We start from the raw sequence: 16,421 nt of genomic DNA, 5'->3' as shown, positions 1-16,421 counted from the left end.
TTAATGTGCTTATATCGGCTTTGTTGATTTTTTGTCTCATTGTAGTGATGAATTCTTCATTTGTTGGTGACTACAACTACCTGACTATAGTTGCTATTGTTTAATGATTGTTACAAGGGATTGGACATTATTGGTCCTAAATCTTGTTCAATGTTTACATCTTCCATCCATCCTTGTATAGGTTGTCAAATTACATGAATGATTTCAATTGCTTGAAATGATGTAATATTATTATTTGCTAAGTATATTTTTTCTTCGTTAATGACTATGGGTAATCTTTTATTATTTGTTTACAATATAAGTTGTTAATGTGTTGCTAAGTATATTTTTTCTTCGTTAATGACTATGGGTAATCTTTTATTATTTGTTTACAATATAAGTTGTTAATGTGTTGCTATGTTGGACGCCAATCTTTCGCCTTGTATAGGTTGGCAAATTTACTACGTATCTTTCGCCTTTTGGCTTAGCATTCATAAAGTATATATTTCGGTGGGATAATATTTTCTTAAAAATTTTCGTAAAAGAAAAACTATTTGGAACTTCAGCAACATGAATTCATCATCTCATCGCTCCACTGTATGAACCATGAACCTTGCCCTTGTTATATGCTCCTTGTGCCCTAATGGGTGTTAGTTGAGCAATTTTTCTACTATTTTTATATTATCTCTATAGAGCTTAACATTTTTTTTTGTAGGTTGGTATGTGAAGATATTAGTGGTGGTCAAGAAAACATGCAAATTCCAGCTTCTAATGTTGTCGATGATCCACCTTTTGCTCCCACAGGTATGTATGGTTAATTCGTTGGGTCACTGGAGATTAATGTTGTAGTGTAAGAATCGTTGCTTGTATAATTATGCACAATATTTGTCAGGTTGGTGGAGATTGTTTGGTCTTGTACAATAGAGGTCACTAAATGCACAAGTTAGGTGAAGTAATGAGATTACAATTAGTGGAAAAAGAGTATTGTAGGTAGACCTAAAAGAACTTGGTTGGAACAAATTAAGAAAGGACATGCGAGTAGTTAACTTAATGAAGATGAATCATAATAGAACAAAATGAAACAATAAGATTCATGTAACCCATGCCAAAAGTTTAGCATAAAGGCCATCTTGTTGCATAATTTTTGTTCTGAATTTCTTTCTAGTCTTTCAGACATTTTTTGGCACGAAAGGAATTCCTTCAGGCAACTATGATATATGTAATTATCATTTTTGAAATGACATCAAAATATACAGTGCAAATTGTAAATGTTGACCATTGGGTATTGGGCTATCATATAGAAATGGCTGAATTATGTGTATGCTCACGGTTTTAAAAAGCCTCTGCCTAGTCTGTCTAGGCGTACGTCTAGACTTGAAGCAGTACCTACTACCTAGGCCGCATAACTAGCACCTAGCGCATGGGCATTACCTAGATTGCCCACCTAGATTTTGGGAGTATTTAGGGGAGCATTGTCTATTTATATGGACTGCACCCTTTAAACATTGATCGTGATTTTCTGTGTTGTAGTCTTCACGTCCTTCGACCTCTTTCAAACTCCTTTATCCCTAAATATGAACACCTTCACTACCTCCTCTGACCTTCAACAAAACCTCCTTGACCACCACTTGAATGAAGAAAGAAATCCACTTAGACACCAGGGCGACACCTAAGCGTTTTATAACAATTACATTTACTATCAATTATTGTAATTAAAAATTAAAAAAGAAAACTTCTTAGGCTCTAGGTGTCAGATCTAACGCCTAGGCGATATTGTTAGTTATTATTTTGGCTATTTAGTATTTAAGTATGCATGATTTATTGTGTATCTAAGATTGCTATCTTTTTCTTTTTCAAATTTATGTGAATTGAAAATGTATTTTAATCAACTATTATAATTAATTAAATTTAAAAATAGCCAAACGCTTAGGTGCCACCTAAGTGTACACCTAGGTATCCGAGCGCTAGGCGCTGACTTAAACGCCTAGTCCGCCTAGTGGTTTCTGTAACATCGGTATGCTCGTATGCACTAAAATATATATTTAATAAATTATAACTTTTATTTTTGATTTAATTACCACTTTTAGAATAATTACATATTACATATTTGTTAATAATCAAGACATTACAAATAACTTGATGCAAATAATATAATGAATTGTTTGATTTTTTTCTTTCAATCCTTTGCATATTTTGCATATGGATCTTTAATGGTAACACATCAAAGGAAGTATCAATGACTGATAAATCCATGTGAATTTAGCATGTTCTCGTTTTATTCAGTATATGCATATCTTTTACACATTTAAAACAGTGTGGCTGCTTTCTCTACATAGCTGTGTCATAGCAGATATCACTATAATACATCAAATTATAATTTTGTTAATGTTTGCTCTATACTTTATTTATAGAGATGGATTAGTTACAAGTTAGTCTCACAAGCAATGTGAGACTAAACTAAACTCTATACTTTATTTATAGAGATGGATTAGTTACAAGTTAGTCTCACAAGCAATGTGAGACTAAACTAATACTCTCTTCTTCTAATGGATTAGTTACAAGTTAGTCTCACAAGCAATGTGAGACTAAACTAATACTCTCTTCTTCTAACACTCCTTCTCAAGCTGGAGTATATATATCATGTATGCTCAGTTTGTCACAAATAAAGTCAACCCTTGTTCGACCAAGTGGTTTTATAAGAATGTTTGCCAATTGATCTACTGTCGATACATATTTTACCGTGATGATTTTATCGTCGAGTTTCTTGCGGACTATATGACAGTTGACTTCAATGTGCTTGGTTCTTTCATGAAACAGGAGATTCTCAGCAATGTGAATTGTTGTTTTATTGTCGTCATATAGATCCATGAGACATTCTAGAGGGAGATTAATTTTTGTCAATAGGTCTCTGATTCAAACCATCTCTAGTGTCACATTTGTCATAGCTCTGTATTCTGATTCTGCATTGGATCGAGATACAACACTTTGCTTCTTATTTTTCCATGACACTAGATTTTCTTCGAGAAAGACATAATATCCAGTAGTTGATCTCCTATCAAAAGGACATCCAGTCCAATCTGCATCAGAAAAACCTGCAACTCTGGTACGTCCTTGATCTGAGTAGAGAATTCCTCGTCCCGGAGTCTTCTTTAAGTACCTTAAAATTTTTATTACTGCATCCAAGTGAGTAGATCTTGGTGCGGACAAGAACTGACTCACAACACTGACTGCGAATGTGATGTCAGGTCTGGTCACCGTCAGATAATTCAGTTGCCCTACCAATCTTCTATATTGTCCAATATATTCAAGAAGCTCCCCCTGATCTGTTAGTAGTTTTGAGTTCACATTCATTGAAGAATCACTGCTTCTGCATCCTAACATCCCAGTTTTTGAAAGCATATCCAATATGTACTTTCTTTGTGACAGAATAATACCCTTCGTTGACTTTGCAACTTCAATACCTAGGAAGTATTTTAGGGAACCAAGATCTTTGGTTTGGAAATGTGTCTGTAAATACTTCTTCAGGTTGTCAATACCAGAAGCATCATCCCCTGTAATTACAATATCATCCACATAGACAACAAGCAGAATTTGTTTCCCATTCTGAAATCGCCAAAAGACAGAGTGATCTTTCTGTGCACGACAGAGCCCAAATTCCTGAATAACTGATGCAAAATGTCCAAACCAGGCTCTCAGAGATTGCTTCAGACCATAAATTGATTTCTTTAGCTACACCTTCGCATTCTGTCACTGAGCAACAAAACCTAGTGGTTGTTCCATGTAAACCTCATGTAGAATGCCATTAAAAAATGCATTCTTGATGTCCAACTGTTGAAGTGGCCAGTGATTTGTCGCTGCTAATGAGAGAAAAATCCGAACAGATATCATTTTTTACTACTGGAGAGAAGGTATTTAAGTAATCTAAGCTATACACCTGCGAATAGCCTTTAGCAACCAGTCGGGTTTTCAGGCGTTCTAAAGTTCCATTAGTATTCAATTTGACAGTGTACACCCACTTGCAGCCGACGGACCGCTTTCCTGATGGAAGTAGGACAAAATTCTAAGTCTTATTCTGTCGTAAGGCCCTCATTTCGTCTTGCATTGTTTGGTTCTAACCTTAGATAGACAGGGCTTCTGACACATTCTTGGAAACCAAATATGAGTCGAGGGAAGTAGCAAAAGATCGAAAGGTGAAGGAGATCGATCATAAGAGACAAAGTTAGAAATAAGATGTTGAGTACTAGTTCGTGTCCTTTTCGAAGTGCAATAGGAAGGTCTTCCGCAGAAGGGAATAAATTTACACTTACTGATTCTGGTTCTTCTGGCGGAGGACTTTGTGTTGAGGCCGACGTTGGCTTAGGAGTAGGAGCAGAGCGACGATGATAAATTTGAATTGGGTCGTTAAATCGAGCTGAATCTTTGCCAGTAGTGTAAATAGTATTGTCAGTGGATGAACCACCACTGTTAACCAATGACTCTTGTAGGATTAAATAGTCATACTCATTCGATGATAATGAAGTTGGAGAACTATAATAACCAGGTTTATCTTCAAAGAATGTTGCACCAACAGATAACACAAGATGATTGAGTGATGGACAAACATTTGTAACATTTATATTTTCGGGAGTAGCCAAGAAAAATACCGTTAATAGATCGAAAGTCAAATTTTTATTTGTTTGGATTGTGATTATGAACAAAACACAGAGAGCCAAAAATCTTTGGAGGAAGCGAAAAGAGATAATCATTAGGATATAGAACTTTAAAAGAAATTTTATCTTGTAGAACAGAAGAGGGCATTCAATTAATCAAGTAACATGCTGTTAGGATAGCTTCCCACCAAAACTCTTTGGGAACATGACGATGAAATTGTAAGGTTCGAGCAATATCAAGGAGATGTCTATTCTTTCGTTCAACAATTCCATTTTATTGAGGAGTGTAAACACAAGAAGACCGATGCAGAATTCCATATTGTTCAAGGAAACTAATGAAGTTGCCATCTAAATATTACTTTGCATTATCAGATCGATTTTTTTATCAAAGTCTTGAATTGATGACTATTTCAGAATAAAAGAGTTTAAATGTAAAAAAAACTTCAGACCTAGACTTGAGAAGATAAATCCAAGCAATACGAGAGTGATCATCCACAAAACTGACAAAGTACCGGAATCCTAATTTAAAAGTTATTGGGCATGATCCCCATACATCAGAATGAATAAGATTAAATGGCTTTGCAGCCCTCTTATTGACTCGATTAGGATAAGATACACTATGGTGTTTGCCAAGTTGACATGACTCACTCTGAAGAGGAAAGAGATTTGAACTGGGGATTTAGAAGCTTGAGAACAAAGAGAGAGGGATATCCTAGTTGACAATAGTATTGTAGAGCTGATGAGTTTCCGATACAAGATAAATGTTTGGCGCCCAAGTCTAGTTTATAATGATCGTTCTGCTCATGCCATGTCCCAATCATTTTCCTCGTGACCAGATCCTGAAAGACAATGTATGGGAAAGAATGTCACAATACAGTTTAGTAATTTAGTAATATTACTAACAGATAAAAGGTTATAGGAAAAACTAAGATGATAGAATAAGAGAAAGGGGGAGACTAGGTGTAGGATTGGTATTGCCGACACCCTGAATAGGTTTATGTGAACCATCAGCTAATATAACTGAATTAGATGTAGGAAAGAAAGAGATTAGGATACCTTGATTCCCAGTCATATGATGAGTGACACATGTATCTATAATCCTAGTATAAGACGAAAACGATGTAAGTAAAGATAAAGAGGTACTTGCACTTTTGAGAGTAGTGGATAAAAAGGAGGAGGATGGTTGTGAACTTTGGTACTGTTGGAATAATTAAAATTATTGAAATTAACGCTGCAGCTCCGCATTCTGAAAGACTGACTGTAGTTGACTTTCACTATCAGATGAGGTGAAGTTGTCCTAAGCGGCCATGTAAGCACTATTGGTCTTATTCTTTTCCAATTCAGGATAATTATATTTGAGATGTCCTGATTGATGACAGTAGTTACAAGTATCCACTAAGTCATCGTCGTTAGTATGTCTGCCTTGAGATGAATTTCCACGACCACCTTGTTGACCACCTCGGCCCCCAGAACGATCAGTGTGGTAACCTACTCTCCCTTCAAAGTTGCCTCTACCTCTTTCAGGACCATCAATATGACCTCGTCCATAAGACTGCTAATTCTGAGTGGCAAGCGCAGAGCGATCCGCGATGGATGTAAGTGGCTGTGCAGGGACGTCGTTCTTCAAAAAGTGATAAATCTCAGCCATAGAACCAATGGCGGAACTCCTCATGATTTGTGATCGAGCAGAGGAGTAAATGGAATCTAGGGTACCCAAATAGGTGAGTACCATAAGTTTGTTTTATTGGTTTTGCATCTATTTTATATCCCAATAATAGAAAAAATCTGACTAAGTTCCTCAGCCAGACGATTGAACTCACCATAATGATCATCTATGGGTTTACCATCCTGTTTCTTACGAAACAGTTCTTGAATAACTTCATATGCTTGATTAATATTACTGCTACCCTCATAGAGATCTTGTAAGAAACACCAAAGTTACTTTACTAGCATACAATGAAGGACTAAATCCTGAATTTTAGGCTCCATACTATTAATAATCTGATGTAAGAGGACACTATCATCTAATGTCCAAGACTCCAGTGTCGGAGTAGGAGGGTTCGTCAATAAATGGTCAGTTTTGTCTCGACCTGCCACGTAGCTTTTAATAACACGTTTCCACTAGAAATAGTTAATTCCATCAAGTTTCCGGTCAGTGATTCTACCAGAAAATATCTTTGAAACTTTTGTCTGGATCGCTAACTCAGAATTTTTGAGTCCCTCAGATCCGGCCATCACGAAACAAACGAGTAGAGATCAAGATGATACTCTCCACAAGTTGAGCAAGTACAAGAACCCAAAGGCTAACAATGCAAGAACCTGAAGGTTAACATACAAGAACCTGAATGTTAAAATGCAATAATCCGAAAGTTAACATGAAACCTGAAGGTTAAAGTTCAAGAACCCGTATTTTTTTTTGTTTTTTTGTTGGATAACAATTCCCAGGTCTTAAGTCAGATCCGAAAACAAAGGGACATGACAACGACGATCATCGACAGCGGATGGAGTTGTCAAGGAAGATCGGATCGGTGAAGTGGATCTGGATCTGGAGTTTCCTCCGTGGACCACCGATTCAACGATCCGAGTCGGACGTGAAGGAGGTTTAACGTTGATGTTTTGATTGTGGAAACAAGAACTGAAGTGAATATCTTAGCAAGGTAAGATAAACACTCTTCTCAAGATTAAATCCAAGTTTGAACTCGAGGAAACACCAAGCAAGGTAAGATATCCAAGTTGTCAAGGAAGCAAATGACAACGAATAAAACAAGTGACGGCGGTGGCGGACGAATCAGGCAGCGACGGATTTGATCTTTGGCGGCTAGGTTTCGAGAGAGGAGAGGAGGCGGAAAGAGGAGAGGAGGCGGCTAGGGTTTCAAGAGAGAGGAGAGACGGCGGCTAGGGTTTAGGAATTAGGGTTAGAGTTAGAACAAATGGCGGCGGGAATTAGGGTTTAGGGTTTAGGAGGCTCTGATACCATGTTAATGTTTGAAGTGAAAAATGATTATAGGAGAGTTATCCCCTCACTTTATACTTTATTGATAGAGATGGATTAGTTACAAGTTAGTCTCACAAGCAATGTGAGATTAAACTAATACACTCTTCTTCTAACAAAATTTAACTGGTTTTATTTTCATTTTCTTGTGTAAGGTTCAATTATTCTAGTTTGCCATACATCCTTTATCTGTTCACTTCAGTGAATTAGTAATAAATATTACCAAGTGTTGAAGTAATCTAACCGATGGTATAATCTTAAAATATTTTAATTGGGCTATATGATACACAATTCTTAAAGCATTCATGAGGAACCGTATTTGTGCATCTTTCTTTATATAGCAGCTGCTTTTGATTTCCGAGACATGTGATTTAATTCATGAGAGTTGGGACAGCTTTAATCCTGAGAGTTATTTTGCTTCTTTACTATTTGATTATATCTGAAAAGTCTCTTTATTATGGCTGAAACTGTTTTTTCCTTGTGGTATATCGACTATTGTTTTTAGATTTTGAGTACAGTAAAGCTATTCGTTTGGCAAAGAATTTAAAGCTTCCCACAAATGCTGCTGGATGCAAGTGTAAAGGAGAATGTGGTGACCCAAGAATATGTTCGTGTGCTAAGCTCAATGGTGGAGATTTTCCTTATGTGCGTAAGGATGGTGGAAGGTACATTTTATCCCTATTTATGTTATTTTTATTATTATCTGCTTTTTATATGTTACCTCTTCTAAAAAACGTGAACAAGAAACATTTTTAAATGTGTAGAAGTAACTGTTATCTAATTGTGACTGTTCAACTTTTACTGGCATTAGTGAAGTTTCTAGTCCTTTTATGTATTGTTGTTAACGTCCGTAGGATCATACCTTCCCATGTGGTTTAATTTGGTTTTAAGAATTGATTCCCCTCTCACCCAAAAGAGTTGCCTTATCTTTGAAGCTTATTGTTTTGTCACAGTTAGCAGAATTATCCTGATTATGATGTGAATTTGCAAAGTTTTGTTGGATACTGCAACGCAACCTTATCTGTTTTAAGGTTTTATCTGTTGCTTGCATTTATTATCAACTGACTCTGTTCTGGTCATCTAAGTTTCTTCTTCTTGATGGTATTTACTACTAAATGTGGATTTTTAGAAGCCCGTGTTTAATTACTAAATACTGATACCTAGGTACCGGCTACCCCTGGTCCAGTTATTGAGAGCATCGTGTGTTTTTAGTTTGTACTTTGTAGTATTCTAAGGGCCAGCTGGTATTGTCTTCTGTAGGCTTCTTCTACTTTTCTTTACTTTGTAGTATTCCAGCTGGTATTGTTTTCTGTAGGCTTCTTCTACTTTTTTTTAAAGAATCAGATTGTTATCGAGACGTGCGCCCCTGGCGCGAGGCGTTGCGGGTTGGGACAATTTCGCCCCGCACTAGATGCGGGGGGCGCTGCACGCATATGAGGCACGCGCGAGTGTGCGCCTCACGCGCGCGAGTGTGCGCTTGACATAGCGCGCGCCTCGTGTGCGCTTGACACCTGCATCATGTAATAGACTCTTTTTTATTTTTTAAATAATTTACATATTTACATCATGTAATAGACTCTTTCTTGCTAGTTGATAATCCATACTCCATCTTTTCATGTTTAACCTATAAAAAAGAAACAGTAATTAGTAATTTAGTATACTTGTTTGCTAATTGTAACTTCCTTCTCTAATTAGCATGTTAACTAGAAATTTATGAACATGTAAATATGTAATTGTTACCTCCATTCTCCATCTTTTCATGCTAACTAGCAAATAGCAATTAAGAATACTAACTAGAAAATTATGAATAGTCATGTTTGTTAATCACTTAATTGTTACTTAAAAATACATATATCATGTCATGTTTGTTAATCACTTAATTGTTACTTAAAAATACATATATCATATTTTAAATAAAAATACATATATTCTTATTTGTTACTTGCTTGTTTTGTTTCATACACTTCTGATTATGTTGGAGATTATCTCGCATTGTGATTTGTGAAAACTTATGAACTTCTCTATGTTATGCATGCTAATTAAGACTCTTTCGTGATTTAGTAGGTGAAAATATATTTCTTAGTCTTTTTATGTGACAATTTATAAACATGTTGCTTATATGCTTCTTTGTCTTATGTTGAAAAATATTAGTTTGAGTTGTGCGCCTCAATTCAATGAGGCGCGCGTATCGTTGTGCGCCTTGCGCATGGTGCGCGTAAGGGGCCTTTGTGCCCCGCATTGCGCCTTGCGCCTCGATAACTACTGGAATCGGCCACTAATTGTGTTTGGTAAAACTCTTTTTGCATGCTTATTGATAAGGGACCACTTTTAGAAGCAAACCTGAAGCAGCTTCCGCTTTTTGTAGTTTTTATACCATATATACCCTTTAGTTTTTGACAGTAGTACCTTATCTGTCCCCATAAATAGGCAGATAAACTTATATTTATTTTGGAAATTTCATTTATAAATCTTTAAATACATTATTACCAAGCACGTTGACTAATTTTGGAAGCAACTTATGGTATATGATTTTCAAACGGCTATTTTTGGCAACTTATATAAGTTTCTTCTCTAAGCATCTTAAACTCCAGCATTGCCAAACTTGTCCGAAGTTTCATCATTTTCACATACTAAATCTTAGTGCTGATCATATTTTTGTTCTTCATGGTCTTTTGCAGATTGATTGAAGCTAAATCTGTCGTGTTTGAATGTGGGCCAAGCTGCGGATGCAATGCTTCCTGTGTCAATAGAACATCACAAAAAGGACTAAAATACCGCCTTGAGGTGTGAATCCTAAAAAAACGAGTGAGAGACAGAGCAAAAGACAACTACCACCGGAGTGCATGTTGCATCATAATGAAAAATAGCACACAAATTTATAAGATCTGATTTCTGCTCTCTGCAGGTGTTTCGTACTGCGAACAAGGGTTGGGCTGTTCGATCATGGGATACTATTCCGTCAGGTGCACCTGTCTGTGAGTACACTGGGATACTTAGAAGGACAGATGAGGTTGACGCCGACTTGGAGAATAACTACATTTTTGACATTGACTGCCTTCAAACAATGAAAGGGCTTGATGGAAGAGAGGTGTGACATCAATATTTCACCCTCATTTTTGCAATACTCTCGTGGTATTTATATTTTCTGATTTAAAATATTTTTAGTTTGATAAGGCATTTAGTTACGCGAGAGGTATCCTGCTTTCTGAAATTTAATGGTTTTGTAGATGAATATCCCCCTCTTAATTTTTTTTTGAATTAAAAATATAGCTGCCTGTCTGTTTGAGGTTTTGTTACATGGTTTGTGTGTACCCTATGGGGGTAGTTAATTTTCTTCACTTTCTCTCTTCCAATAAACATAGCACGAGTTATGATGCTCTGCTACTTGAACAAAGCACCACACCAATACTTGATGTGTATCTGACTATGACATGCAGTCGGATATACACCTCTTATGCGTTGGGTTCTTATGAATGCTACATTTAGCAGACGATTGCTTAATTCAACTCTTTAAGTTTAACAAATTGTATGAAGAGATCAGTTAGTTAATCTTAATGAAGCTGTGGATTGTAGTTAATATTTATTTGCAGAAATATATCGCTTGGGACATGCCATCGTATTTCTTGTTAACATATAGGCATGCTGAACTCCATTTTTTGCTATCTGTTTCACTTAAATATTGATATTCTCTACTTGTTTCCAATAAAAAGATTTCTATTCAATGTGATTAACGGGATAGCCTGACCACTAGCATATCTTTTACTAGCTCATTTTGCAAACTGATTTTCCACATTGTGCTTAATTGTTTTCCATATACATAGGAATATAGGAGACTATAACATCATTCCATAACAGTTGAGATGATACTGAACTACTTTTTGTGGATAGAATAACCACATCAAATGGTGGAAAAAGTGAGGAGATTCTGTCTCTCCATTTAGGAGGAGAAAAGTCTATCTTGTCAAGATGGTGAAGTTTAAGATGATGTGGTTTATCGAAACAAATCACGATGGTTAAAGTGGACAAGTGCTTCTGGGGTCCTATTAGAATACCTCTGAAATAGAAGGGAAGCTTCTATAACACAATTATAAGATTCACATCACAGTGCTTTATGGATCTGAATGTTGGGCAACTAACAAAAACATTTGCAGAATTAGTGCAGCAGAAATAAGAAACCTATGATCAATGAGTGGGTATAGACTAAGAGATATGATAAGAAATGAGTGCGTTGATAGGAAGTTCGAGGTTGCACCTGTTGTGAATAAAACGAGAGAGAATAATTTGTGCATTCATAGTAAGAGTATTGAAACATCATGATTTTTGTTTTGTTGATATTTTGAGACATTAGATTATGATAAATGGATCAGATTATCCATTAGAATAGTCTAACCATACACCAAGAGGCGTCACCTTAGATTATGTGCGCGCGACACACATACACATAAGTGTGTGTGTTTCTTTTGTGTGTGTGTGTGTGTACGAGTATGAGGTGACGACTTATTTTGCTAAATCAGCTACTAAGAGATAGCCATGTGATGAGGTCCACCCTAAAAGTCAAATCACATGACACACCACGTGTGTGTGGGGTTTAGCAACACATCTGCTAAATGGCCTAGCAAGAGATAGTGGAGTTGGTAGGCCAACCTTGTCATGTGATGTATATGAGATGGGAGTGGTGTTAGAGGCACACCCCAAACCACACCTCCCCTCTCATTCGCTACAGTACTCCGGGCCCCACATGAGTTTTTAAAATTTAAAAACTCATATGGGGCCCGGAGTACTGTAGCGAATGAGAGGGGGAGGTGTGGTTGGAGGTGTGACTTGGGGTGTGCCCCTAACATTTCTATATGAGATGGCGGCTCATTTTGCTAAATTAACAGATAGCCATGTGATGAGGTCCACCTTAAAAGTCACATCACATGACAAGGTTGCTTGCTAGGCCATTTAGCAGGCGTGTTGCTAAACCCCCTATAATATAGGGGTATATCCGCGAATAACCAGTTTAAGGTCATCTAAATGATTTATGTCCATAATTAAATAGGTCTTCCTTCTCTTATCAATTGTTAACTAATTTATTCTTTTTTATTTTGCAGAGACGCCCTGGTGATACAGCAGCACTGGTGAATTTTGATGATAAAAAAGCTGAAGCGGACTTTTGTCTTGATGCTGGTCGAGTCGGCAATGTTGCGCGGTTCATCAACCATAGTTGTGAACCTAATCTCTTTGTCCAGTGTGTTTTGAGCTCGCACAATGATATTAGGATGGCAAAAGTAATGTTATTTGCTGCAGATACCATCCTGCCCCTGCAGGTGATCATTTTACTGCCGTTATGAATAATATTAGTAACAAAATCAAATATATTTTGTAGGTTAATTCTTGTATATGTTTAGTAATGTTGTTAGATTGCAATCTCTTAGTCGTATTAGTCTCTTGATTGTCCATGATGTCACATATTAAAAAAAGTGTTAAAATTGTATGAAATTTGTAATTTGCAACCAAAGTAGTTTAAATATGTTGCTTTGAATAATGTAAATCATATTGTTTTAAGTGTACTACTTTGGCCAGTGAGTCATTACTTGAGAGATTGTGATTTAATTAATTCACAGGCATGCATCTGAACTAAACATACTATACTTGATTTCATACTAAAGACACAATTTACTCCATCCAGTGTAGTCGAGATCAAAACTGGGTCTTATGTGAAGAATTGAAATTAAAAAATAAAATAAAATAAAATAAAAATAAAATGAGACCTTATTTTAGATTCAGTTGTTTTAGGTTGATTCATTCACTCACACTTATTTAATGTCGCGCTTAGCTGATTCTAATGTATTTTGCTTCACTTCCTGCAGGAACTCTGCTATGACTATGGTTATGCACTTGATAGCGTAGTCAGACCTGATGGTAGTATCGTTCAGCTCGCCTGCCATTGTGGTGCTGCTGGATGTCGTAAGAGACTTTATTAGATCCGGTGGTCATTTCCGGTAAACTGACATTATTTTCAACTTTATACCGTTCCTTCATATTGTTTCTATAATTGGCAGAAGGGAATTTTGTTTGGATGATGGGGAGTATATTTAACTGGTACATTTGTATGAAACATAAATACTAGTCCTTATCTGATGAAATCAGTTATTTTCTTGCAAATTTTTTTGGCTATATAATATAACTTTCTATTGTTGGAGGACAACTCCTTTTCTACTGGTTTTGTGTTTTATATTTCATTATTTACCTTTCATTGTACATAAAAATGTCAGAATGGTGGAAATTTGCATCTTACAGTTCTCTTGTTCCTACTCAGTAAGTATTCTTGGTTGGAATCTGAGACCTGAAGTTGATGATGACCTAGATTACAGTTTAGGTTATAAACTTTTAAAATCTGATGCTTATTATATTAATTCAGGCAAGTATATCAGTTCACGTATGAAATTTTTTAGGGGTTGTTTTATTAGATTAATCTTAGGACTGGTTTTATCATTCCATCCCGTTCTTTATATAGCCGTCTGAGGAAACTTTTGTTGTGGATGGTGTTGTTATATTGTGTGCTACATTAACACTGTCAACATCGTGTGAAACATATATACTATCCTTAGTTAAGGAAAATAAGGTATGTGTGTTGTTTTAAATAGTTTGTAGGTCAGTCTTTCCTTAAATCTACTTTTCTGCTTTTGTTATGTTTAAAGATTCTTTCTTTTTCTTTCTTTTATTTTTTTTTATTTTTAAGTTTGCTTTGCCTCAGGAAACTGAGTTGTCATTTGGTGAATCTGAGAGGATGGTGATTCCAGTTTAGTTGGGGGGTTAGAGCATCTCCAACAGCTTCCCCATCTTCTTGAAATACTCAAATTTGGAGAATATAGAGCTTTTTTTTGGTCCAACAGATTCCCCATCTCATTCCCCAAAATAGGGAAGGAGGAGAAAAAATAGGGAGGTTTTCCCAAATCTGCAGCATTCTTCAAATTTTTGGGGAGAGCTTTATTATTGTAATAAATGCGATTTTTCAAAATGGGGAAGCTGTTGGAGTTGGAGCAAAAATAATTTGGAGAATATGACTTTTGTTTCTCCATTTTGGAGAAAATTTTGGGGAAGCTGTTGGAGATGCTCTTATATAAGCAATTAATGCCGTGTACTTTTTATATCAATTACAGCAAGTTCCATCAGTTCAATTACGAAAATTTGTATGGAAAGCTTTGTATGGCTGAGTAAAATGTATCAAAGATGTGTTGCAGGAGAATTGAGCTATACTTCAGATGCGTAAATTGGTCCTCGGCCGTGATAACCTCTGCCATGGTAAGTAAGGATCTTTTACTGTGTATTTATGGGTTTACAGCGGTTAAGTATTTCTTAGGTGCCAATTATAACGCGCTGCAGGCAAATGTCTTCTAATCCCTCTTTTGCTTACTAATCTGGGGATGTACGCTTTACAACATAATTCTATCGAGCTTCTTAGAAATCATGCCCGACTTTTGTATCTATTGGTTTCATATGTTTTTCAAGCGCAAATTGGCTGGCCACACATTTATCTGTTATTGAGAAAATGGTAGGGCTGTCCAATTGGGGTTCGGGTTTGGACCGGGCCTGAACCCGGCCCGGCCCGGTTTTAATTATATATATTATATATTGTTTATGTATAACTATAGTATAATATAGTCATTAATGTATACTTATATATACTTATATATGTATTTCTAATGTATACTGTATATAATTATAGTATGATATGATATAAGTATACATATAATTAAAGTATATATATACTTATATTATTTATATATATATATATATATATATATATGATCTAGCCCACTTGGAACCCGTACCAGAGAATCCAAGCCGGGTCGGCTGAGTGACAATCTCACTCAAATTGGAGCCTCTTTCAACTTAGAATAGTCAGATTTATTTTAAAATTTAATTTTAATATATTTTTATCTAATTTACTTTATTTTAATTTAGTATAATTATCAATTAACCAAACTTATATATATTTAAATTGAATTTAGTTTTAGTTCTTTACTGAATGGCTAGTAAACTTGTTCTATCAGAACTAGGAAAAATTAACAAATTTAATGACAATAATTATGATATGTGATATAGAAAAATAGGTTATGCTCTTATTCATGACAATATTGATAATGTAATCGAAACTACTGCTCCAACCCTTACTGATAAATCAACACCTGAAGAAAAGAAATGGTTTGAACAGTGGAAGTCGAAAGATAAAAAGTCGAAAGATAAAAAGCCTTATGCTCATGTTCATGGAAGATAATTTGATCAAAGTTTTTAAAACTTATAAGACTTCCATGGACATGTGGAATGCAATAAAAAAATACGACACCACATCTGAAGTTAACATTTAACTACTCTTGCATAAGTATAATTCTTGTAGTATGCAAGAGGGAGACAATATCGTAGAACATATAAATAAAATGATTGTCACGGCTAAGGACTTATCCATTGCTAGGACCGAAATCTCGAAAAGAATGCAAGTGACAACCATTTTGAACAGTCTACCCTCTTTCCTTGCTGTGGCTGCCACCACATTGAGAATGAACCCTGCAATTAAGTCTGTCACTGATCTTCTTATGCACCTAGCGATAGAACATGACTTAATAGCCAGTAGTAAAGAATCAGAACTGAATATGGTACAACAGGAGCTGAATTATGTCCGCCAGAGACATAATACTGAAAGCTATAAAAATCATGGTCCTAATAAACCATAACCGCGAGGAGCGAAGTCACATCAGTTCAAGAAAAAAAGTACCTCGCGGAGCCTGCTACAATTGTGGAAAGTTTGAGCATTTCAA

The 16,421-nt window shown here is 35.9% G+C and overlaps 1 protein-coding gene across 1 annotated transcript in view; it reads left to right on the top strand.

The window, feature by feature from the left end:
* Positions 1-13,810, top strand: part of LOC109824931 (histone-lysine N-methyltransferase, H3 lysine-9 specific SUVH4) — a 36,683-nt gene extending 22,873 nt beyond the window's left edge. Inside the window, exons 11-16 of the mRNA XM_020391559.1 lie at positions 695-783; positions 8,126-8,285; positions 10,299-10,404; positions 10,526-10,708; positions 12,714-12,929; positions 13,473-13,810. Of these exons, the coding sequence (XP_020247148.1) occupies positions 695-783; positions 8,126-8,285; positions 10,299-10,404; positions 10,526-10,708; positions 12,714-12,929; positions 13,473-13,586 (868 nt within the window). The 3' untranslated portion in view covers positions 13,587-13,810. The remainder of the gene's footprint in view (positions 1-694; positions 784-8,125; positions 8,286-10,298; positions 10,405-10,525; positions 10,709-12,713; positions 12,930-13,472) is intronic.

The sequence above is a fragment of the Asparagus officinalis genome, chromosome 10 (assembly GCF_001876935.1).
Source record: "Asparagus officinalis chromosome 10, Aspof.V1, whole genome shotgun sequence".
NCBI classification, from domain to species: domain Eukaryota; kingdom Viridiplantae; phylum Streptophyta; class Magnoliopsida; order Asparagales; family Asparagaceae; genus Asparagus; species Asparagus officinalis.
Note: the sequence above shows the minus strand (reverse complement) of the source record. Positions and strands in the feature narration are given on the sequence as shown.